General features: G+C 46.1%; 1 protein-coding gene across 1 annotated transcript in view; it reads left to right on the forward strand.

The window, feature by feature from the left end:
- Window positions 1-915: 915 nt before the first annotated feature.
- SH2D4B (SH2 domain containing 4B) overlaps window positions 916-26,400 on the forward strand; it is a 59,498-nt gene continuing 34,013 nt past the window's right edge. Inside the window, exons 1-3 of the mRNA XM_035023104.1 lie at window positions 916-1,207; window positions 2,285-2,432; window positions 13,921-14,068. Of these exons, the coding sequence (XP_034878995.1) occupies window positions 1,107-1,207; window positions 2,285-2,432; window positions 13,921-14,068 (397 nt within the window). The 5' untranslated portion in view covers window positions 916-1,106. The remainder of the gene's footprint in view (window positions 1,208-2,284; window positions 2,433-13,920; window positions 14,069-26,400) is intronic.

Here is a 26,400-nt window from a genome sequence, read left to right on the forward strand (position 1 = left end):
GCAAAGCACTCAATTCTTCCTGGAGCTCATTTCTTTTCTCTTAACACCTTGCTGAACACAACAGGCACTAGGAATGTTCTGTTTTCCAGTCTCTTGCCTTAGAGTGGCAGAGTGGCAGGTCTGGAAGGCGTGAGGGTCTGCCTTTCCAGTTACAGCATCTGACAGTTTTCTCAGATGTTTTGCTCTTGTATTAACATGGATCCGTAGCCGTTCATGCAGCCTGCAGCTGACTGCCACCTGGCTAAGGCAGCGACACACAGCTGCTATTTCTGTCCTGGCCCTACCCTGCTTTGGGAGTAGATTTCCATTTTATTTTATATTTATTTATTTATTTTTAAAGATTTTACTTATTTATTTGACAGAGAGAGACACGGTGAGAGAGGGAACGAACGCAAGCAGGGGGAGTGGGAGAAGGAGAAGCAGGCTTCCTGCCGAGCAGGGAGCCCAATGTGGGGCTCGATTCCAGGACCCTGGGATCATGACCTGAGCCGAAGGCAGATGCTTAACGACTGAGCCACTCAGGTGCCCCACAGATTTCCATTTTCGTCCTGGTAATCAATGGAATCTGTTGCAACAGGCAAACTGAGCAATCTCAGTGGATTAATACGGCACAGGTTTATTTCTTGCTCATGTTACAGGCAGATGCGGGTCAGGGGCCTAGGCTCTGTATCTTGGAACACTATCTCCAATTCCTTGTTTGCAGCCAGTGGACAGGAGAGAGGGAGAGAAGGCCGGATGCGCTGTCTCCTGCTGTCCTGTCTGCTGACGGTCCATCTCCGTAGCGCTCGGCCGCCGACACCAATTGCAGCCTTGGGCACCTGCTTCAACGGGCTGACTTGGCAGCTGCGTTGCTCCCTGGAGGGAGTGGGAGGAGAGGTGGAGGTGGACCTGCACTCAGGCTGATATCTCTCTGGAATGCTTTCTGTAGATGACAATGTTCTGTAGAGACAACGTGATGCACCATTGGCCAACCTAGCCCGTCCTGGACTAATTAGAACTCAGACGTGTTTCTTCTTCCTTCCTGTTCCTCCTTCTGCTGTGAGGCAGCAAGCGACAAGCACATCCGGTGGCTCCTGGGGGCAGATGGTGAAGTCTGGGTCTGGATCATGGGAGAAGGTCCTGGTGACAAACCCTACGAAGAGATCTCTGAGGAGCTGATTGCAGAGAGGGCGAGGCTGCAGGCACAGAGGGAGGCCGAGGAGCTCTGGTGAGAGGTGCAGATGGGTCTTGGGTGGGGTCTGAACACAGAGCCTAGGCTGGGTCCAAGCTGAAGGACGACAGGTGGTGGGTGGGAGGGAGGAGGTGCCAGGCAGCTGACGGACCCTGCTGAGCTCAGCTAAGATTAGGTGACCAAAGCATCAGAGTCTTCTTCATCAGGTAGATCTTGCGGGTTCAAATCCTGGCTTCACCAGTGAGTAGTGAGCTGATCTGGGGTCTCAGTTTTTGCATCTGTGGTGTGGGCATAACGCCCTTTCCATCTGGACATAGTTTGGATTCACTGAGATAATACAGATGACGTGCATTTCCTTTATTCCTCACTGAGTTGTCCCTGCGACAATAAAGCAATTTGGATTCACTATTGTCTGCTCATTTCTCTTCCTTTTAGCTGCATTTCACACACAATGTGGATAGTTGAGCCCCCGGTAAGATTTGGAGTCAACCTTCTTTCATAAACAACTTTTAACCTTTTTTTTTTTTTTTGCCCAACTTGGAAATCCATATAAGTTGACTCCAACATTCCCTCCCACCCAGCTTTTAATGACAGTATTTTAATTGTAAAATTATAACAACTCAACACCCACTACCTAAGATAATCACGGTGAGCATTTGGCAACACCTTCTTTTCATTTATATGTATTTTCTGAGTTTTCTCAGACAAACTGATTAATATAGATTGACAGTGTTATTTAAGATTACTATATGGTATCCTATTACATGAGAAACCCAACTTATTGGTCCTGTTAATGGACATTTAGGTTGTTTGCCAATTGTTACATGATAAAAATCCTCTGATGAACATCTTCTACCTACACTTTTGTGATCTTAAGCGAGAAAAAGGATTTCTGAGTCTATTTTTTTTCCTGGCTTCCTGAAAAATTCGGTTGATTTACATTACCCTACAGGACAGTGACTATTTCCCCCCCACCTTTGCCAGCATTGAGTTTTGAGGCTCTTAGATGTTTTCCATTCTGATAGACCAAGAAATATTGCTCCTGGTATTTATTTGAAGTCCTGTTGTTATGTGCCTACATGAGCTCATTACCTGCTGGTGTTCTCTTTCAAGGAGACAGAAGGAGGCAGAAATCACCAAGAAGTTCCGGGATGCTCTGGCCAATGAGAAAGCCCGGATCCTGGCGGAGAAGTGGAAAGTGGAGATGGAGGACCGGAAGGCTGCCAAGGTCCTGGAGGAACGCATCCGTGAGGAGTTCAAGGTAAGCCAGTGAGTGCATGGGGCATCCGTGTGCGGCCCCCAATGCTAGCTCCCAGGCTAATGGCTTCCATCTCTGGTTTGGCCATTGGTTGGTACTGAGTGCTTTATGAGAATAGAAATCTTGAATGTCTGAGCAGGGAGGAATGTGACACCCCATTTGAGCCGATCCACTTCTCATTGGACAGATGAGGAAACTAAGTGTTAGAGGGAGAGACTTGCCAAGGACATCGTGCAGGAGGGGACAGAGGCAGGATCAGAACTCAGACCTTCTGCCTCCCAACCCAAGGGGCTTGAAAAGGGGCCCAGAAAGTGCTGAGTTTGTGGTCAGACCAGCCTGGGATCCAGTTCCAATTCTCCTGCTTGGTCCTGTGTGAACTTGGGAAGCTTGCTGGACTTCTCTGAGCCTTCACTTTCTTGTTTATAATATTAGGGTAATAACAACACCCAACTTGAGATTTTTGGAAGATTCAAGGAGATGAAAAATGCACATTTTCTGGCCCTGGAAAGGGAGTTGTTGGGAACCTTGCATACCTACTCATTCTGGGAAAGTTCAGAACTGGTAAAGGAGTTTTTTATTGCTCTCTGGTAAGAAGCTTAGATTGCCTGAAGAAAAATTTTTTTCTGGTCCTTATTTTTGAATTTATTTTTTTCTATAGGAATAATACATTTTTTGGGGGGGGGTGTAGAAAACTCAGAAAATACATATAAATGAAAAGAAGAAAATAATAACCATGCTGAATCCCAACAATTATATTATTTTATGAATTGTATATTCACGGCATTTGCACATTTAAACGTTTTAATAATATTTTTTCCTATAATGATTAGACAATGAGGATAGTGGCCCCTTACGATCATTTATGTTGCAAATATTTATCTCAGAGGATTTTTTTTTTTTTTTTTGAGAGAGAAAGAGCAGGGGGAGGGGCAGAGAGAAGGAGAGAGAGAATCTTAAGCAGGCTCTACACCCAGCACAGAGCCCAGTGCAGGGCTCCATCTCAGGACCCTGAGATCATGACCTGAGCCAAAATCAAGAGTCAGACACTCAACTGTCTGAGCCACCCAGGTGCCCCGCAGTTTGTTTTTTTTCTTAATTTTGGTTATAGTGCTTTCAGGTGTATAGAAGATTAAAATTTTTATTAGCCAACTATATCAAGCTTTAAAAAAATGATTTGTTTCATGCTAAGAAAGATCTGTGCCGCCACAAGCTTGTACTAATATTAATCTACATTGTTTTCTATATCGTTCATGATTTTATTTCTTTGTACTTAATTTTCCTGCACTTTGGAGTGTGGTATGATACAGGGCTATAACTTTTTTCCTTCCACATGGTGGGCACATTGTTCCATCATTGTTTATTATATAATCTGTCCTCTCCCCTCTCATTGTACCTGCTGTCCCAATTCTTCTTACAGACTTTTGGACCTCTTCATGGGTTTTTTCTTCTTTGATTATTCCTGAGTCAGATTTGCTCATTTAATGACCGTAGCTTTTAAAATGAGTTTTAACATCTGCCAAGGTATGAACCTATCATTGCTCTTCATTTTCAAAATGCCCTTGGCTGATTTTACCCATTTTTTTTTTTTCTACTTGAGATACATTTGAATCTTTATGTCACTATCCTCCCCCAAACAACAACAACAAAAAAACCACACAGTGATTTTAATTGGAATTACATCAATGTTACAGATGTATTTGTGGAGGATAGACATTTTTTCCAATACTAAATCATTCAGTCTTCCTGCTCAGGATATGGTATATTCTCCTGGTTACTCAAAGCTTCTTTTTGTCTTTAGTGAAGTGATTTGTTGTTGATGTTGTTGTTATTTTTTGTTTTTTTGTTTTTTGTTTTTAAACACCTGTAAATGCACTGGCCACCCAATCCCAAACATTCACAATAACTTGTACATAATGTTGTGCTTCCATCTTTTGGACTTTGGTGAAATTTATTATTTTACTTAAATGCTCCACATCTCTTTTCTTGTTAAACCATAGGTTTAATATTTTTTGTTGTGATTGTGAATAAGATTGTTCTTGTTACTTTAAAACCTAATGCAATTGCTGGTTACATATTTATATTGTTATTGATCTTATTTAATTTTCCCTTGAGCTATATATATATTTAGGAGATTCTCTTGCGTTTTTAAGGGAAGCAATATTTACTCTCCAAACATTTTTTTTAAAGTAATTTCAAACTTACAGCAAAATTGAAAGAAAAAAGGACTAGTAGAATCTCCCCTGAAATTCACCAATTATTAATGTCTTGTCACATTTGCATTGTCTCTTTTGTCCTCCCCTCTATATCTGTATCTATCTGTACACACATGGATACATACACACACATACATACATATGTATATTTCTGTTGCTACTGCGAAATTGTTTTGTGAAGCAATTTGAAAGGAAGTTGTAGATATCATATACTCTAGCCCAGGGCTTACCAAACTCTTTTCTGTAAAGGTCCAGATAGTTAATATTTTAGGTTTTGTTGGCCACACCCTCTCTGTCACAACTACTCACCAGGCCATTGCAACATAAAAGCAGCTGCGGATAGTATGTAAGCAAATGGGTGTGGCTGTCTTTTAATAAGACTTTATTTTATTTTTTAAAGATTTTTAAAATTTATTTGACACAGAGAGAGAGAGAGTGCGCAAGCTCTTCTATATTATATAATATTATTATTATATAATAATATATTTATTATATAATAAACAATGATGGCAAGAGCGGGAGGGGTAGAGGGAGAGGGAGAAGCAGGGGATGGATCCCAGGACCCTGGGATCATGACCTAAGCCAAAGGCAGATTCTTAACTGAGTCACCCACGTGCCCCCGTAGGACTTTATTTTAAACAATAGAGGGCAGATCTGGCCTGGGAGCCTAAGTTTGCCGACTCCTGATCAAACCCTACGTACTTCAGTGTGCATCTCCCATGACTGAGGACCATTCGCTCTGGAGCCACAACAATCATTATCATACCTGTTGAAATGAACAATAATTCCATAACAGTATAAAAATCCAATCAACCCGTAGTGGAGAGATGTTTGGTTTATATCGTTGGACTTTGCATACAATTATTTAAGTCTGCTAGAGAAGACAAGCAATACTTTCTCTTTTTTTTTAAATTAACATATAATGTATTATTTGTTTCAGGGGTACAGGTCTGTGATTCATCAGTCTTGCACAATTCACAGCACTCACCATAGCACATACCCTCCCCAGTGTCCATCACCCAGCCACCCCATCCCTGCCACCCCCCTCCCCTCCAGCAACCCTCAGTTTTTTCCTGAGATTAAGAGTCTCTTATGGTTTGTCTCCCTCTCTGGTTTTGTCTTGTTTCATTTTTCCCTTCCTTCCCCTTTGATCCTCTGTCTTGTTTCTCAAATTTCCTCATATCAGTGAGATCGTATGATACTTGTGTTTTGACTTATTTCGCTTAGCGTAATACCCTCTAGTTCCATCCACGTCGTTGCAAATGGCAAGATTTCATTTTTTGATGGCTGCATAATATTTCATTGTGTATATATATATATATATATATATATATACCACATCTTCTTTATCCATTCATCTGTTGATGGACATCTAGGCTCTTTCCACAGTTTGGCTATTGTGGACATTGCTGCTGTAAACATTGGGGTGCACGTGCCCCTTTGGATCCCTACTTTTGTATCTTTGGGGTAAATACCCAGTAGTCAAGCAATACTTCCTATGTATCTCTAATAGCAAGAATCCCCTGTTCTAATCTCTGGCCTCCCTCCTCCCCGGAGGTGAGCTGAGCCCCAGATGCTGGGAAGGTGGCTCCATGGAGCTGGTGTCCTGGGGCTCAGTTCACAAGGAGATTACAGAGGGGTTGAGTTCCCAGAGATTTTCTGGTTGATGATCTCCTTGAGAACCTCAGTGAGACAGAGATGATGAATTGTGGGGTGCTCCGTATTGGGGCTCATGGGGGGCTCAATAAAGCCATGAGTTTCACCAAGGGACCCACATGCAGGCTTTGGGTGTTATTTACAAGGAAGGCTATGGTAATGCTATGTTTGTTTTTGCTTTCAAAATTAATTTGCTGCATGTGAACATTTAAACTTTAATACTCACAGTAATCCTGATTTGGTATGTCTGCATTTTGAGGAGCCTCAGACATGCAAGCAACTCCTGTGAGGCCCAGGTGGGCCTCATCAGGGCAGTGTCTGCCGGGAATGTCAGCTCATGGACTTGGGGGTAGGAAGGTCCAGGCTTACGAGCTGGGGTGTTTTCTGTAAATGGGCTGCCCTTGTATTGTGATGAACTCTTCATCCCAGGAACTGTCTTAGCATGGGCTGAAACAAGATCTGAGAAGTTGCTGTGGTGGATTAAATATGGCTGACGGCAAATTCTTTGTCACGTCTCTCTTTGAGAGGTAGGTTGACTTCCCTTCCCTTGAGTTGGCTCTGGCCTTGTGCCTAGCCTTCATCTTTGGAAGGCAACAGAAATGATTGTGTAACGTTTGAGGACAGGCTAAAGGAGATTTGCAGCTTCTGCCCCTTTTGCAATGCTCCCTTTTGGAAGCTTCCCTGTGAGAAGCTCTACAGCCTTGGACTACCAGTCTGTAAGGAAAGCCGGGCAAGCCAGGCAGAGGGAAAGGGGCTGTGTGGAGGACAGCAAGGCACCAGACACGTGAGTGAAGCCTGGATTCTTCCTGTGGAATGACCCCAGTGAAGTGATTGACCTCAGATGTAACCATGTTGAGCAGAAGGGCCACCCACCAAGCCCTGCCCAAATTATTAACCTACAGAACCACAAGCAAATAAAATGGTTGCTGTTTTAAGCCACTATGTGTTCCGGGAGTTTGTTACTCGGTAATAGATAACGGGAACAGCTTCATCAAAGGGATTTATGCATTGGATTAGAGATTGGCTTAGATCATTTTCATTGTGTCTTTCAACATCAAGATTCTAACCTGATGTGAGTCTTGCATGCGGGAAGGCACCAACAGAATTCATTTAATTTCATACATTTTTTCCTCCTTTCCCTGAGAACCTAAGTGCAGGTTGTTTAGGGGGAGGGTGGTGGTAATAGTAATAAACTCCCTACTCTCTACAAGCTTACAGGGTGCCAGGAGAGAGAGAGAGACAGCTCTGTGAGCACCCCTCAGCCCCCACCACGCCTGGGGGACTACATGGAGCGCAAAGGAGCACCTGCAGGAGGCTGGGCATGATCAGAGCAGGAAATGGACAGGGGATATGTGGAATGGTGACTGTGGTCTGCTAGGGGGAGAGAGAAAAGCATGTGATGGGGGAAGCCAGACAGGAACCTGGCAAGGTAGGCTGTGGGGTCCTTTGATGCTACAATAAAGAGGCAGACCGTTGTCTGTGGGCAGAGCAGTGCTGTGAGGATCTCGATACAGAGGGACATGGTTAGATCAACCTCTATGAGAATGACTGGTGGCCATGGTGTGATGCAGGTGATGAAGGCGTCGGGGGAGGAAGAGGCCAATGAGGAGATTTTTGCGGTCCTCGAAGTGGTCACTGATGAGTCTGAGGATGGCTAGATTCAGGGGGATGGACACAGAGAAACAGGGGAGGCGAAATCAGCAAGGTTTGGCGTCAATTAGATGCTGGGATGAGGGGATGCACCCGAACCCAGGCTGAGGAGTAGGGAGAGGGAGCCACCCTGCTGCAGAGGCAAGCTGGGAAGGGGGCGGGTAGGCTTGGGGGGCAGGGAATGTGCTAGCTGGGCCCAGGGGGGTTGTGTTTTGTGCCACCAGAAGCGGACTTTGGGGTGGGGGCTGGAGGAGGGTGGGAAGCTGGATGGGAAGTCGGCTGGTGGAGGGGGGATGGGTTGCCTGTGTCCAGAATGCAGGCGGGTTCTGTGAATTCTCTTGGTCATAGGAAAGATAAGAGTGAAAATTCCTTTGAGGAAATGGGGGGAAATCCAAGAATCTTGTGTAAGGTTAAAGAGGGAACTTCAAAATAGAAGGTGCAGACAGTTGGAGACCTGTTTTTTAAAATCCCGTTCTGTTGTGTCTGGCGCCGTTTGGATGCAATTTACATGCATATGAAAGTGTTCCTTTAGAAGGAAGGGATCATGAGGCTGGACAGAATTTGCATATTTTCTCTGCTTTCTTAACTCATAAGACTGCTTTTGGCTGCTTCTGCCTCTGCTTAAGACCACAGAACACTGTCATAAGGATCCCGCTCTCTCCCTCTGCCTTAGTCTCCCTCCCTTCCCAGTGCTCCTGATAAGGAACATGCACAGTTGATAGTTACATTGTCCTCTGGTTTTGCACCATTTCCAATTCAAGGCCACTCATTCTCTTTTTGTTTTTTCCTCCATTAAGGCTGGAATTCATCTTGGCCCTTCATGCCATTTTGTACGACTATAGAAACAATCCCCACCTTGTTTCCAATAGGATTATCAGTCGTGGGGACACTTTCCACTTTTCTCTCGAAAATGGGAGGCTTGCTCCCAGTTTCTCTTGGATGAGGCTGGCCTCAACAAGACAACACGATGTGGCTTACCCTTCCCCTCTCAACGATCATCACAAACCCTGTGTTACCTTCTTGTTGTTCGTTAGTTCATTCACTCATCGGTCCGCATTTATGGAGAACCTGCTCTCTGCTAGGCCCCGTGCTGGGGGCTGTCGATGGGAGAAGGACGGACACAGGCATGGCCCTGCCCTTTTGGAGTACATCATCTCGAAAAGCATGATGGTATTATTCGGGCCCAATGAACAACTAACTGAAGGGGCTCGGGACAGCCCTCTTGCCTCCAGAATGTGCCACTTTGGCCAGCAGACTCTTTTGAGCTGAAGGCAATTGAGACCCCGAGGGTTCAAGAGAAACTATTGCCCCACCCTTAACTACATAGAAGAATCTAAATGGACGGATCTTTTCAAGAATGGGGGTTTATTAGCAGAGATATATTTGATCTGAGTGACCCAGCTGTATGGCAGGGCCAACATCGAATTACCAAACACCTGCTCTTCTCTTTATTGCCCTGTGAATTGCGTTCCTCTCTTTTGAAATCCCAGACCCCTACTCCCCTTCTCCTAAGTTCAGGATGACACATATCCCTCATTTTGCCTGACCGTCTTCCATATCTGCGTGCTTTCCCCATATGTACGCTATGACCTCTGATGTTCTACTGTTAATCTGTCTCATGTCAATTTGGATTCTTAGTCCAGCTAGAAGGACCCTTGAAGGGGACAGGAATTCTTGCTCCCCAGCACAACAAAGACGACTCTTTTGCTTCCAGAAAAGCATCTGTCTTGGTGACAGTTTCCATGGGGGTGTGGCGTGACTGAGGGGTTATCAGGAGAAGGGGGATTGAATAAGGCGGGCGGCTCCGAGGGCTTTGGGCCCACCAGAAAGAGGCATCGATTCCTAAGGTAGAAGGGAGTGCCCACCTGCCTTTTGGCCGTGCTGGCCTTTGCCCATCTGCCTTTGGCCACCTTATCTTTGGAAAAGATAGACATTTCCTCAGGGCTCGCAGGGGAGCCGAAGGATTGCGAGAGCGGCTGCAACAGGGGACGTTTCCAGGCAATTTCAGCGGTGAGGGGTGAGGCATTTCAGCAAGACCGCGGAGGGAAAGATGCAATGCTCTTTATCTACGGCTGCAAAGTGTTTTCTTTTGTTGTCCCCAGCCCTGTGAGAAGCTTGTCTTTGTCACAGTAAGTGGCTGGTTATTTTCCTCAGGGATGGAGGAGGCGGCGGGTTCCCGGCTCCCAGCGTGCTGTTCACTCGGGCAAAGAGGATTGACTGAACAGCGTGGCTCTGCCATTTGTTGATTTATTTATTTGTGGGTAGTTCCCCCCACCCCACTTTACTGAGCTACAATTTCCAAACAAAAATTGTATATATTGAAGATGTACAATGTTCTAATAGAGGTATACATTGCGAAATGGTGACCATAGTCAAGATAATGAACACATCTGTCACCTTACCTGGTGACCTTTTTTGTGTGCGGTAAGAACACTTAAGATCTGCTCTCTTAGCAAATTGCAAGTAGACAGTATGGTATTAACTATAGGCACCATGCAGCAAGTCCGGAATGTATTCATCCTGTATGACTGAAACTTTGTGCTCGTTTGCCAAACAAAACCTAAGTGTCTGCTGACCAATGAACGGATAAATAAAATGTGGTATGTATATATTATGTGTGTATATATATAGAATGTATACATAATGTAATGTATATATTATAATGTATGTATATATAATGTATATGTATCTATAATGTTTATATATGTATTATGTGTATATATATATAATGGAATGTTATTCAGTCTTTTTTTATTTTATTTTTTTTATTTTCTGACAGAGAGAGACACAGTGAGAGAGGGAACACAAGCAGGGGGAGTGGGAGAGGGAGAAGCAGGCTTCCTGCGGAGCAGGGAGCCCGATGTGGGCCTCGATCCCAGGACCATGGGATCGTGACCTGAGCCAAAGGCAGACACTTAACGACTGAGTCACCCAGGTGCCCCTTATTCAGTCTTAATAGAGAAGGAAACCCTGCCATTTCTGACAACATGGATGAACTTGGAGAGCATTATGCTAAGTGTCAGTCATGACCCTTCCCTGGGGTGCTGTCTCCTTGCGATGGGCTCAACTGTGTCACCCTAAAATTCTTATGTTGAAGACCTAATCGGCACTATCTCAGAATGTAAGTGTATGTGGAGGTAAGGTCTTTAGAAAGGTCATAAGTTAAGAAGAGGTCTTCAGGGTGGGCCCTGATTCAGCATGACTGGTGTCCTTAGAAGAAGAGGGAATTTGGACACAGACATGTGTACACACAGAGGACAGAATGTGTGAGACACAGAGAGAAGATGATCCCTCTACCAAGCAAGGAGAGAAGCCTCAGAAAAGAGCCACCCTGCCTCTAGAGTTATGGCCTCGATAGCTCATAAACGTCTGTGGCTTCAGCCTCCTGGTCTGTGGTACTTTGTTATGGCAGCCTGAACAAGCCAGTGCCCTCCTCCTCTGTACCAGAAAGTAGGACCAGGGAGGTTGAAGACCCTCTGCTCGGACAGGCCTTGGCTGCCTGTATTTTCCCTGAGACCTGTTCCTGCCTGGAAGACCCGCCCTGGGCAGGTGCCAGATCTGAAGAGCTGGGGTGGACGCTGTCTTTGTGGGTGCCCCGTGTATTGGGTGCTGTGACAACCTGGGTCAGAGATGAGCTGAGGTGAAGGCGGCGGGCATGGGAAACCGGCTGCATACACTGCAGTGCTGTGCTGGGGTGGGGTGGATTTTTGCTCTGTTGAGATGCCGGTGATTGCCGAAGGTGAGGTTTTCTTCATGGCTTTGAGCTAAAACTTCTGCTTTGGGGTCAGACAGACTTTGGTTCCAATTTTGCATCCTTCATCAACTCTCAGCTCTAGCATTTCCCATCCGAGCCCATGTCCCTCCTGACCCCACGTTCCCCTCCACCTGCGGCTCCCTATCTCTGCTCATGTCCGCAGAAGATGTCCCCAGAGGGCTGTCTGTGGTCATTTCCACTCCCTCCCCCATGTCGCCTGGACAGCTGCCCCTCCACCCCACCGGGCAGCTCTCCCATCATGTCCTGAGGCCACGACCTGCCTGCCGTCCCTTGTCACTTCTCTGTCCTTATCTTCTGTGATGTCTCAGGGCCTGTAGCTCAGTTTACCACTCCCTTTTACTTGAAACGTTCTTTCTTGGCTTTCCCAACAGACATCACCTCTTCTGGGTTTTTAGCTTATCTGTTGGATTTCCTTCTCAGCCTCCTTTCCTGGTTCCTGCTCTTTCTCTCAACTTTTAAATAGTGGAGTGGCTCAAGACACTCTGGTTGTCTCTCTCTCTCTCTTTTATTGTTATTGTTGAAGCATAATTGACATACGGCGTTATATGAGTTTCAGGTGTGCAACATAGTGATTCGACAGTTCTCTGCATTACGCAATGCTCACCACGGTAAGTGGAGTCACCCATCATCTGTCACCCTACAAGGTTATTATGGTTTTATTGTCTATATTCCCTATGCTGTACTGTCATCTCCATACCTTATTTCTGGTTGTTTCCTCTGGATCTGCTTTCTTTCTCTCAGTGATAGCATTAGGTCCTGTGGCTGAGAAACATCATCCCTATGCAGATGACTTCTGAACCAATACCTTCAGCTGAACTTGCCCTTCAGCCTCAGGCTCCCGCATCCCACTACTAATGGCAGGCCTCTGGGATGTCAGATGGCATCTCGAACTCATCAAATATAGAATTTTGACTTTTCTTCTTCCAACCACAGTGGATGATTCTATACTCAAACATGCCAAGCCCATTTGCAATGCTGGGTCCATTGTGCTCGTGGTTTTCTCTGCCTGGAAATTTCTTCTCCCTGAAACTTACTTATTGGTGTTCTTCCTTACTGTTCAGTTGTCAGATCCTGCTTAATTGGTCTCCAAAAGGAATGGTACCTATCCAGACCAGACCCTTCTGAGAGGACTTCTCGTCACCCAGCCTAAAGTAGCCTCCTAAATTCTCTGTCCTTTCTCCTGTTTTAATTCTCTGCACACTGGTTATTATCTTCTGATATTTCCTGATTTTGTCTGGTGTGTTTCGCCCCCTGGAAAGGCAAGCGCGGAGGTGGGGCCTGCATGTGTCTTGGCCACAGCTGTGTCCCCAGAGCCCGATGGAGGCCTGAGCCTCTGGGTGCTCTGTAAGTATTTGGTGAGTGACTGCGTGAAGCCACTCAGCTTCTTTTGTCCTCATGCCCAACTCTTAAGAGTGACTCCTTAGGAAGTGGGAATTTTGCCTATTTTTTCCGGCTAAAAAATTGATTTTTGAATTAGTAAAAAATCCTTAATCTTACACTATTTCAGAAGAAACAAAAAACTTTGTCTTTTTTTATTAAATGAGAGGTAGAGGGATACACACACACACACAGCTTTTTGGAGCTTCAGAGTGTGACAATTGGAGATGTGGGTCCCCCGAAACCTGCTTGTCTTGGAAATATCTTATCCAGACAGAAGGTTAAGACATGATCATATCCTGCTTAATTGGCCTCCAGAAGGAATGGTACCTATCCTCCGTCTCCCCCAGAATGCAGGTATGGCCCAGGATGGCCCAGGCTCCTCTTACCTTTGCAGAAAGCTTTGGGGTCTACACATTATTCCACACATATTTTTTTAAAGATTTATTTATTTATTTTAGGGAGGGAGGGGCAGAGGGAGAGGGTGAGGGAGAGAATCTCAAGCAGACTCCGCGCTCAGTGAGGAGCCCAACACAGGGCTCGTTCTCAGGACCCTGAGATCACCACCCGAGCTGAAACCAAGAGCCGGTAGCTTAACCGACTGAGCCACACAGGCGCCCCTGTTCCCCGGATTTTAACCCGTTGCATCTCTCCCCGCAGCTGTGATCAGGCCTGCCTATGGCCATTTCCTGTGTCAGAGAATGCACCTGAGCCGCCAGCCCTGGCCCACCCCACCCCGCCACAGCCCTGCCCTGCCCCAGAGTCACAGGGGCACTTCTCTCTCGTGACCTAACGTCCTTCTGTCCCCATGATATTTTAGAGGAAAGAGGAAGAGGAGAGGAAGCGAGGAGAGGAGCAGATTCGCCTCCGGGAAGAGCAGAGGGCCAAGGAACTCTACTGGACCCTGAAGCAGGCCCAGCTGCAGAGCCCCGCCCGCGAGAACGAGGAGCGCGAGTGGGAGGAACAGCGTGAGTAGACGAGCCTGCGGCCCCACCGCTCTCCTCCCGCTTGTCTGCTCCGTCATCCTTCCGTTCACGCTTTCGGCCCCAGGCCTTACCCAGGACCCACCCTGCACGCGGCCCTGCTAAGGACCCAGAGGGTGAGGGCTCCGCCCGCCGAGAGCTTATTTATACGCCTATGGAGGAGATTTCTTACCCTAAAAAGTACTGATTGCGTTACCAGTACTTTACTGGCTCTGCGCTAAGCTCTGGGCACCCAGAATTGAGGGATCACCGTGCTTATCTCGGAGGAACTCCCGGGCCGGGCGGCAGACAGACACGCAGGCTCCCGGCTCAGAGGGAGAGAGTACCACTCCTGTTGGAGTACAGAGTGGCTATCCCGGTGGGCTTCCGGAGGCAGCATGACGAAGCGAAGCTTGATGCGCGCACAGGAACAACGGAGGCGAAGAGGCGGGTGAGGGAGAGGGTGCCCAAGACGGAGGCCCCAGCATACGTAAGGGCATGGTCATGGGAATGGGATGTGCGCAGGAAGGTGGAGATGTATGGGGCGGGCTACAGAGGCTACAAAGCTTGGAGAGTGTGGGGTGGAGAAAAGTTTTGGGGTGGGGAGAGGGGAGGCGGAAGCAGATTTGAAGGGTGGTGTTTCAGTATGTGCTCTGGCTTCGGTTGAATCAGGTGCGGTAACACCTGGATCATATGGATAATGTGGAAATGACGTTGCCCCAAGAAGTTTTTACTCACAGGGAGCAGGACACCCCAGGTGGGGCTACAGGAGCACCAGGGCCCGTCAGGGGGCGGAGGGAGCCAGGGCACAGTGCGGGCATTGTGGTTTCCCCGGGGCAGGTAAGGCCAGACAGGGAGCGCAGGGGTAGGATCGGCTGGTTTGAATAAAGTCTGCAGGCTCTGGGGCACAGGGGCTCTCTAGTTGTCTGACGCCTGGCCCCGGGGTGAGGAGGGCAGGTGGACAGTCAGAACTAGATAGAGGAAGTGATCGGAGTATTTTGGATTGGCTGGTTTGCAAATGAAAGGCACACTTGCGGGTGAGTCCTTTAGTATCTTGAGGAATTGGCCATCCCTGGGAGGGCCAGTCTCTCTCGGCTCAGCAAGGTCCCAGAAGTCAAAACATGGAGAAAATAAAAAGGCGTGGTTCCTGCAGGTGGGCAGTGCGACACTTGTAAATGTGGGTTTGGGGGTGAGAGAGAGGAGGAGGCTGTTGCAGTGGTACCCCCGAGAGATGACTGGGGCCAGGGCCACGACAGGGGGAGCACAGATGCCGCATGACTGCTACTCGCCAGCCCTCTGGTCCGCAGCCTTTTCAACCACATGCCAGATTCATTCAATAGATTAGAAAAAAAAAATTGAAATACAATTCACATAACATAAAATTCATCCTTTTAAAGAGTACAGTTGAGTGGCTTTTAGGATACTCACCGCCTTGTGCAAACCACCACCGCTATTACTTCCAGAGATCTCCATACCACGAAGAGAAACTCTGTCCCCATTGGTTTTTCCTTCTCCTGCCACACCTCTGGAAACCACTAATCTAATTTCTGTCCCTATGAATTTGCCCATTATGGATATTTCTTATAAATAGAATTATACATGATGTTTACCCATTCATTAGTTGATGGACCTTTGGGTTGTTTCTACTTTTGGGCTATTATGAATAATGTTGCTGTGAACATATGGGTTTTTTTTTGGTGGTTCTTGAATATGTGTGTTTTTACTGAAAAAAATCATTCATAAATTAGCAGAAATGTACAAACACATGAGTAAATAATGCAGTGACAAAGACTATTTTTGTGAAGTGTTTTTTTAAGTGAATATTTAAGTGAAATCTTTAGATTTCAGTGCAAGATGTACCCCTGGCACCTCTTAAAACATTAATGCAAGCTCAAAAAAACATAGTAGTGACCGGATATTTACTCCAAAGATACAAATGTAGTGATCCGAAGGGGCATGTGCACCCCAATGTTTATAGCAGCAATGTCCACAATAGCCAAAGTGTAGAAAGAGCCAAGATGTCCATCAACAGATGAATGGATAAAGAAGATGTGGTATATATATATATGTATATATATGTATACACACACAATGGAATATTATGCAGCCATCAAAAAAACCCCAAAATCTTGCCATTTGCTATGACGTGGATGGAACTAGAGAGTATGATGCTAAGCGAAAAAAGTCAATCAGAGAGGGCGCCTGGGTGGCTCAGTTGGTTGAGCGACTGCCTTCGGCTCAGGTCATGATCCTGGAGTCCCAGGATCGAGTCCCACATTGGGCTCCCTGCTCGGCAGGGAGTCTGCTTCTCCCTCTGCCCCTCCCCCCTCTCATGTGCTCTCTCTCATTCTCTCTGAAATAAATAAATAAAATCTTTAAAAAAAAAAAAGTCAATCAGAGAAAGACAAGTACCATATGATCTCAGTGGTATGAGGAATGTGAGAAACAAGACAGAGGATCACAGGGGAAGGGAGGAAAAAATAAAACAAGATGAAACCAGAGAGGGAGACAAGCCATAAGAGACTCTTAATCTCAGGAAACAAACTGAGGGTTGCTGGAGGGGAGGGGGTGGGAGGGACGGGGTGGCTGGGTGATGGACACTGGGGAGGGTATGTGCTATGGTGAGTGCTGTGAATTGTGCAAGACTGATGAATCACAGACCTGTACCCCTGAAACAAATAATACATTATATGTTAATTTAAAAAAACAAACAAAAAACCCCCACAAAACAAAGCCAAAACAAACAAACAAACAAATCCGTAGTGGCTGAAGGAAGCTAGCTACGTTCCATGCCATCGTCCGGTTTCTTCCCATCCTTGCTAATGCTTGGTATCTTTTGTCTTTTTGATAATAGACGTCCTAACAGGTGTGAAGTGATGTCTCTTTGTGGTTTTGATTTGCATTTCCCTAATAATTAATGATGGTGAGCACTTTTTCATGTACCTATTGACCATCTGTATATCCTTTTGAAAAAATATCTATTTGGGTCCTTTGCCCATTTTTAAAAATTGGGTTATTTCTTTTTGGCTATTGAGTTGTATGGATTCCTATATATTTTGGACATTAACCCCTTATTAGATATGTGGTTTACAAATATTTTTTCCTATTCCGCAGGTTACCTTTTCGTTTTGTTGATGTTTCCTTTACTGTGTGGAAGGTTTTTAATTTGACATAACCCCACCTGTTTATTTTTGTTTTTGGTGTCATATCCAAAAAAACATCACCAAGACCAATGTCAGGGAGCTTTTTTCTTATGTTTTCTTCCAGGTGTTTTACAGTTTCAGGTCTTACAGTTAAATCTTTAATCCCTTTTGAGTTGATTTTTGTGTTTGCTAGGAGATAAGTGTACAATTTCATTCTTTTGTCTGTGAATATCCAGTTTTCCCAGCACCATTTCTTTGAAAAGACTCTCTTTCCCCATTGTGTATTCTTGGTGCCTTTGTTGAAAATTATTTGACTGTATATGCATAAGTTTATTTCTGAGCCCTATATTCTTTTCCATTGGTCTATGTGTCTGTTTTTATGCAAGCACCATACTGTTTTGGTTACTACAGCTTTGTAATATAATTTGAAGTCAGGAAGTTAGATGCTACTAGCTTTGTTCTCCTTGCTCAAGATTGCTTTAGCTATTCAGAATCTTTTGTGGTTTCATACAAATTTTAGGATTATTATTTTTTCTATTATCTGTGAAAAATGCCATTGGAAATTTAATAGGGATTGCATTGAATCTGTACATTGCTTTGAGTAGTATGTATATTTTAACAATATTAATTCTTCCTATCTATGAACACAGGATATCTTTCTGTTTATTTGTGTCTTCTTTAATTTCTTTCATCAGTATCTTATACTTTTAGTGTCCCAGTCTTTCATCTCCTTGGTTAAATTTATTTGTCAGTATTTTATTAAATTTTTTTTCCTTTCCAAGTTTTTATTTAAATTCCGGTTAGTGGGGTGCCTGGGTGGTACAGTTGGTTAAGCGTCCAACTCTTGGTTTTAGCTCAGGTCATGATCTCATGGTCCTGGGCTTGAGCCCCGCGTTTGTGTCCATGCTCAGCATGGAGTCTCTTGAGATTCTCTCTCTCCTCTCTCTGTCCCTCCCATTCATGCTCTCGTTCTCTCAAATAAACAAATAAAATCTTGAAAAAAATAAATTCCAGTTAGTTAACATACAGTGTAATATTAGTTTCAGTTGTAGAATTTAGTGATTCATCTCTTGCATATAACACCCAATGCTCATCACAAGTGGCCTCCTTAATACCCATTGCCTATTTCACCCATTCTGATGCTGTTGTGAGTGGGATTGTCTTACTAATTTCTTTTTTGTATATATATTGTTACTGCATAGAAACAGAACTGATGTTTGTATGTTGATTTTGTATCCTGCAACTTTACCAAATTTATTGGTTCTAACAATTTTTGGGTGAAATATTTAGGGTTTTCTATATGCAAGGTCATGCCACCTGTAAACAGAGACAATTTTACTTCTTCCTTTCTGATTTGGATGCCTTTTACTATTTTTTTTTAAAGATTTTATTTTTATTTATTTGACAGAGAGAGAGACAGCGAGAGAGGGAACACAAGCAGTGGGGAGTGGGAGAGGGAGAAGCAGACCTCCCGCGGAGCAGGGAGCCCGATGCGGGGCTCGATCCCAGGACACTGGGATCATGACCTGAGACGAAGGCAGACGCTTAATGACTGAGCCACCCAGGCGCCCTGCCTTTTACTATTTTTTTTTTCTTGCCTAATTATTCTGGCTAAGACTTCCAGTATCATGGTGGAAGAAATGGTGACGGTGGGCATTCCTGTCTTGCTCCTGATCTTAGAGCTAAAGCTTTCAGCCTTACGCTGTGGTGTGTGATGTTAGCTATGCCCTTGTCATATACGGCTTTTATTATGAGGTACATTCTTTCTATACCCGATTTGTTGAGAGCGTTTATCATGAAAAGATGCTGAATTTTGTCAAATGCTTCTTCTGCGTCTGTTGAGATGATCATACGATTTTTACTCTTTTTGTTAATGTGGCATGTCATAGCTACTGATTTGCGGGTGCTGAGCTAGCCTGGCATCCCAGGAATCAATCACACGTGATCATGGTGTATAGAGCATTTGGAAAGGCCCCATGGAGGAAATGGCATTTGGTTTGGGAAAAGTGGGGAAGTAAAGAAGCAAGGAAGGGCATCACAGCCAAGGGAGCAGCACTGAGCAAAAGCAAGGTCATCGCGTGCCTAGGATGTGTTTCCCCGTGGCTGCAGCCTGAGGTTCATAGTGAACAATGGTGAAAGTGGGAAAGGCAAGATGGATAAGAGCTAAAGAAGAATTCATTCATTTAAATTCAGAATGGAAGAGATAGGGGAAAAAAAGGCGGGACAAAGCTTTATACTGAAAAAATAGTGAACAATTACAAAATGAGGTCACATGAAGCCACTCTAGTGTGGGAGAAGGAGCACTGGAGTGGGAGTCCTGCCCTAGTTCTGCCACGGACTCGTGTGACCAAGAGCAAGTTCTTGCTCAGCTGCTCGGTTTCTTCCTGTGGAAAATGGGGGTAATCGTGTTGAGTTGAAGCTTGTTGGGAGGGTATAGTAGGAGGAAGGAAGCGCCACCCAAGAGTGTTCCTCTTTTTGTAGCGACACGATGAGGCGGACCGTTAGGGGCCAGGCAGGTGTTTTGTTAGGGATGCAGCCTGGAGATCATCTGGCCCAAGTGCTGCCTGACTGCTAATTAATGCGGCGTGTGGCAACGGAAAGTGGAAAAACCTCCAAAAGACAGTGAGAAGGTGATAATGCCAGCCTCACGATTTTGGTTCCTTATTTTATGCTTTCTTAAAGAATGATGTAGCTAAACTGTGGAGGCTGTCATTCAAAACCAGCAAAGCCATTCTGCCCTCAATTAATTTAATATGAAAGATTATAGTGGGCCATTAATCTACGGGGAGCAGCCGTTTTTGATAAAACACCTAAATTAAATTCTCCGAGTTAGGAAAAAAAAGGGCATTGTTTCCTTTAGTATCACTTGAATACATAATTCGTTATTCAGTTCAAATAGTAGAACAGGCTCTGGCCTCTCAGAAGCTCTGAAAATCCAGGCAGAAATTCATTTAATTAATTCTCAGCTGCAAACATGTAGGAGTGTGGAGTTAGGTGCTGTCTAGTTGCCCAGAGAGTTGGAGAAGAGCCTGCATGACTTGGTCAATGATACTATTTCCGAATACTGGAACTGTGTTCTCATGAACCCCTCCCCTCTTCCCTTGAACCATGTCATTCTGGGGTGGCACCTTCCCCACAATTTATACTCTGCTTGTCTCACCCTTTGCTGTGTGCTCAGAGCCATGGGAGAAAAATGTGTGCTCAGGCTCAGGACGGAGTCCAGCTATGTTGGTTCTGTTCTCTTTGTTCATAGAAAAGAGAGTGCTCTGGAGTCTGGGTTTAACATGGGTGATTCTACAATGCCGTGTGCTGGAGACAGGCAGACCCCGCAGGGGAGGTGCCGGGTGGTCGGGAGATGGGGTGGGGCAGAGCTGGATGTGGGGCTGGAGGGAAAGCTGACACAAAGCAGGGCCTGTTCTATGCACTGATGGCCTGGGAAATGGTGCAGTGTCTCTTTGGACAGAACCAGTACTGGCCGTTCCTCCAGCTCCGAGGGCCACGTAGGTTTGGTTTTACTACTCAGAATAATGCCCGCCGGAGTCCCCATGTGCTCGATTCATATCCTGCGTGGGCTTCTCTCTCCTCTTGAATTGCTCAAGAATCTCTGGAGGCTTTCTGTTGTCCCAGGAGTCCTTCCCGGGTTCACCCTGGTGCGGGGAGCACTCTGGTCTTAAGGAACCTCTCCCCTGGGTGCACCCAGTGGCCACAGCGGGGGTCACTGTTGGCAGCCATCAGGAATTGCTAGCGGGACTCGGTTCACGGTGATCTCAGAGGCATTGGAGTCAGGGAGGAGAGAGCCCTCCTTCCCTTGGGCTACATTTAGCTGTGGGGGAGCCTCACTTTCTTTCCCTGAGGCTCATCTCTCAGGGTCCATCCTCTTGGTGCCAAACCCACCCGTTCCCCAGGTGATGACTGCTTCAGTAGGTTGAGTCCTCAGGGGCCTGTGTGCATAGCCTTCAATATCTGGAATGCCTGTTGTCCTCCCCCCGGGGCCAGGAAGACTCCCCGTTTCACAAAATTTTCATTTTCCCCCTTTGCCCAACCAGAGCTCCTGACACTACTCAGCCCTACCCCTACACCAGTTCCCTGCCTCCACCCCTTTCTGCCTTAAGTGGGATGGGCCCTTTCTAGAGGGGCGTTCCAGTCCCCTTACCTCACAGTGAAGACAGAGGTAACAACAATATATGATATTTAATGAACTTCTGCTCTGTGCCAGAGCTGTCCAGGACCTTTCTGTGTAATATCTCATTACCTCATTTACAGAGCAGCCCTCTGAAGTCAGATGATTTATCCCCTCATTTTACAGATGAGGGGATAAAGTGTAGATATGGTAACTCGAGTTGTCCAATGTCACATGGAGCAGAAAATGGAGCAGAAGTTAAACACAACTGCCCACATAAACAATTTAAATCTTTATGGCTGCTTTTTCATTATATATATATACATATATATGTATATACACATATACATATATATATGATGTATGTATACATATATGTATATATGATTCAATTTTCAGACACATTATATATTATTCATCGAAGGCATTACTACAAATTGGTATTGCTTTGAAGCATTGGGTTTCTCTGTGGATGTAACTAGATCATCTGAATTCTATAAAGTACTCTTTTCTATCTGGGCAGAGGTAGAAAGTGCCCAAGGAACCATGGGCAGGTTCTCTAGAGAGGGGTCTCATGACGAGCAGCAGCTAATGATCTTCCAGAACCTCATGTCCTCCTGGGATCCCATAGACACCTCCACTTCAACATGTCCAAAACAAGCCCCCCCTTCCCCCCAACCGGCTTTATCAGCTGGCTGTCAAAGGCAGAAGCTTGGCTGTCATTCTGGTCTCTCCTTTTGGCTCACTATCAATCCCCAAACTTACCAAGTGGTAAGGATTCTACTTCCTTACTATTCTTTGAATTTACACCCTCCCACCCCATTGTCCTGGTACCATCTGAACTTTGACCCCATGGCTCTACCTATATTTCTATTTTCCAAGCCTTCGTTCTTGTTCCTGTCAGATTCATTCCCAACACTGCAGCCAAACCAATCTTCGAGAGGTGGAAACAGCATCCTGCTCTCCTGCTAAAAACATGGCAGTGACTTCCAGTCACCCTTTGGTAAAGCATTAAAATTAATTAGCCAGTATTTATTGGTCTCCTAAATGGCCTTTTCTGTTTCTGCATCCTCACCTTTTGCCCTGTCTGTAAGAGAGCTGCCCTCCAGCCATGCTGACCCATTCCAGGAGGGAGGCCTGAGCTCCCTCTTGCCCCTCGGCCTCTGCCCCTGAGCCTGCTCTGCCCAGAAGACCCTCTCCTTGACCTCCATTGGTTGACTCCCACGTGTCCACCAGGCATCAGTTTAGATGTCCTTCTCCAACTCAGCTCCACGGTTTGCTGGCGTGGTCCCCCTGCTAGATGGTGAGCTCTCTGAGAGCAAGGCCAATGTCTTGCTCATTGCTGTACCCATGTCTCCTAGTACCAGCTTGGCAGCCAGCTGTTATGCTGACCTTGTGAAAATTAGAGAAAGACACTGCACTACCATCTGCCAGAAAATTGTTACATGTGTCCAAATCTATGATGATCATGCAGGGACTGTGCTCTCTGGAGGTGTGCAATGCGCAGCTTTGGTCTTGTGCAGCACAGAGTGGGCACAGAGCGGGTACTAAGTGCGCATGTGCTGAATAAATGCGCACACCCTGCCCGACTGTGTTAGAGTGTTAAGAACTCTGCCTCTTGCATGCAGTGACTAGTCTGGCTCGACGTCTGGAGCTATGTAACTGCTTGCAGATTCTGCCAGGGGGGAAACCAACTTCTGTTGTTTCTCTTCGGTGTTGGAGAACTGAGTAGTGTTATCTTGAGCACAGGTAAGGACATGATTCCAGACCAGTCTGGCAGTTTGGTAGCCCTTGGATAAAGGATGGTACTGTCTCCAGGGAGGGAAAACTAAGACCCAGAGAGATGAAAACTTGTCCCTGTCTAGACAGACAGGAGTAAAGCCAAGCAAATGCCCAGCTCTCTCCACACCCCTGAGCCTGAGGCAGCTGAAGTTTCCCGGTCTGATATGGGAGAGGTTGGACTCCAAAACCTGTGGGACTCCTGGTTTCTTCTTGAGCAGGAGGGTTCCAGGCTGGGCAGTCCTGGAGAGTGGTGTCTCAGTTCTGGGGAGGTGGCCCCAGGCCAGGCAGGTGTGGGTGCATCCCTGAGATAGGGGGTCAGAGCTGGAAGGGACCTACTCCCTTATCTGCATGGGAGAGAATTGAGGGCTGAGGTGAGGACACAGTTGGGTACACATCTAGCTGATGATGACACTTAGCTATGCTCTGGCGGCTTCTTCTTCTTCTTCTTCTTTTCAAGATTTATTTACTTATTTGAGAGAGAGAGTGAGCATGAGCAGGGGAAGGGGCAGAGGGAAAGAATCTCAAGCAGACTCCCTGCCAAGTACAGAACTCCACATGGGACTTAACACGGGGCTTGACCCCAGGGCTCAGTGCCACGACCCTGAGATCATGACCTGAGCTGAAATCAAGAGTCGGACGCCTAACTGACTGGGCCACCCAGGCGCCTCCATGCTCTGGCTTCTTCATTCTCAGCCCAGTGCTCACCAACCAGAATGTTACAGGATGTCCATTTAAAAAAACTGTGGTAAGATGCACAACTTAAAATTTACCACTTTACCCACTTTTAAGTGTACGGCTCAGTTGCATCGAGTACGTTCCAGAACTTTCTCATCTTTCCAAACTGAAACTCTGCCTCCACTGAACAGTAAGTCCCTGATCCACCCTGTCCCCAGCTACTTGGAACCACCATTCTACTTTTCGCTGTGCAATTAACTATTGTAAGTACAGTACGTGGAGTATCAGTGGAATCATACGATGTCCTTTGTGTCTGGCTTATTCACTTAGCAAACTGTCTTAAAGATTCATCCGTGTTGTAGCAGGGATCAGAATCCCCTTCCTTTTTTTTTTTTTTTTTAATATTTTATTTATTTGATAGAAAGCATGAGCAAGAGCACAAGCAGGGGGAGCAGCAGAGGGAGAGGAAGAAGCAGGCTCCCCACTGAGCCGGGAGCCCGATGTGGGACTTGATCCCAGGACCCTGAGATCATGACCTGAACTGAAGGCAGATGCTTCACCAACTGAGCCACCCAGGCGCCCCAGAATCCCCTTCTTTTAGGGCTGGATAATATTCTGCTGTGTGTATATACCCTACTGCATTTACCTGTTTGTCCTTTGATGGACATTTGAGTTGTTTCCACCTTTTTGCTATTGTGAATCACGCTTCTATGAATATCGCTGTACAAAAATGTGTCTGAAGCCCTTCTTTTGGTTCCTTTGGATATATCTCCAGGAGAGGAGTTGCTGGCCCACATGGTAATTGTATGTTTAATTTTTCTGGAACTGCTATCCCATTTTCCACAGCAGCTGCACCATGCTCCATGCCCACCAACAATGCACAAGGGTTCCACTTTCTCCGTACCTTTGCCGACACTTGTTTTCTATTTTTTCTAATTAAACAAGTTAAAAAAAAATAGCTACCCTCATGAGTGTGAAGTGGTGTCTTATCGTGCTTGGTCCACTGTTGGATCTCTCAAGTCAGCCTTGCTTCTGAAGTCTTCGGTGTGTTCCCGCGGTCCCAGTTGTCTTTATGGTGTTACTGGGAGATGAGCCTCAATCTCCCACAAGCAGGAGAGAGGAGACTCTGGATCCTGCCTCAGAAGTGGGGGTGGCCGTGCTCACCCTTTGTCCTGTGCACAGTGCAGGCCCTCTCAGTGTCTGCTGGACAGGCCCGCGGGGCATCATCTCGGGCTAGAGCGTGGCGGGGGGAGGGAGCAGGTGACTCGGTGTGGGTCCTCACCTCCTCCGCCAGGGGGTCTGCTGGGCCACGCGGAGAGTCTGACCCTTGCTGGCTCAGGGCAAAAGATGCTTGTGGCCGCTCCTAATGTGGCTCCTCCTCTGAGTTTTGGTTATTTTCACTGGGTGAGAAGGAAGAAACCCCATGAGTTTTGGCTGAGGGTTTTCGCGGCAGATTCACGGGATACAGTCTGAATCCATTCCTGATTCTGAGAAGGAACTAAAGCAACCTTTTTAAGATTTCAACTTGCAATTTAGGGTAAGCTGCTTGACCCAGAGCAGATTCCCTGTGATCGACCAGCAAGGGTGTCTCTTCCTGGACCGGCCATGAATTCTGGTTTGGATTTGGCAATACCAGGGCTAATGGAAAGGAAAATTTTAGGGGCACCTGGGTGGCTTAGATGGTTAAGTGTCTGCCTTCTTTTCAGGTTATGATCCCAGCATCCTGGGATCGAGCCCCACATCGGGCTCCTGGCTCAGTGGGGAGTCTGCTTCTCCCTCTGCCTCTGTCTCTCCCCCTGCTCATGCTCTCTCTCTCTGTAGCTCTCTCTCTCTCTCTGTATCTTTCTGTCTCAAATAAATAAATAAAATCCTAAAAAAAATTGTTAAAAAAAAAGGAAAAATTTTAACACTTAACCATGGTGCTTAATATGTCCCTGACATGATTTTAAGTGGACATTATTAGCTCCCTCAAGCCTCATGACCGCTTTATGAGGTAGGGACTATGGTTGTGTCCATTTTACGTAGGAGGAAACGCAGGCCCAGCGTAATGAAGCAGCTTGTCCAGTGTCACACAGCTGGAACGTGGAGCTGGGATCTGAATCTAGGCAGCCTGGCTCCAGACCCAGGCTATGGGGCATTTGAAGAAAGGATCAACGTCAGGGGCCTGATCGAATAAGACACTGCCTTTCCAGAATACTTCATATGTTTTTATGTTCCATTTAGCCTCCATGACCACTCTGTGAGGCAGACATTTGTGTCATTCTCATTTTGCCAGAGGGGGAAACTGAGGCCTAGAGGCTGAACGTTCAAGGACTTTCCTAGGGAAGCCGGATGGCGTGTGGCAGGCACGTGCAGGAAAGGGACCCGGTGTGCGCTGTTGGTGGGAATGTAAGTTGGTGCAGCCACTGTGGAAAACAGTATGAAGCTTCCTCAAAAAATTAAAAATAGAACTACCCTATGATCCAGCAGCCCCACTTCTGAGTATCTAGCCGGAGGAAATGAAAGCAGTCTCCTGGGGAGATAACCTGCACCCCCACGGGCATTGCGGCATCATTCCCAGCCGCGGAGATATGGAAACCACCTCAGGGTCTGCATGGGATAAGTGGATAAGGAGCATG

Source organism: Mirounga leonina, unplaced genomic scaffold, assembly GCF_011800145.1.
Source record: "Mirounga leonina isolate KUSES-001 unplaced genomic scaffold, KU_Mleo_1.0 Mir_114, whole genome shotgun sequence".
NCBI lineage: Eukaryota > Metazoa > Chordata > Mammalia > Carnivora > Phocidae > Mirounga > Mirounga leonina.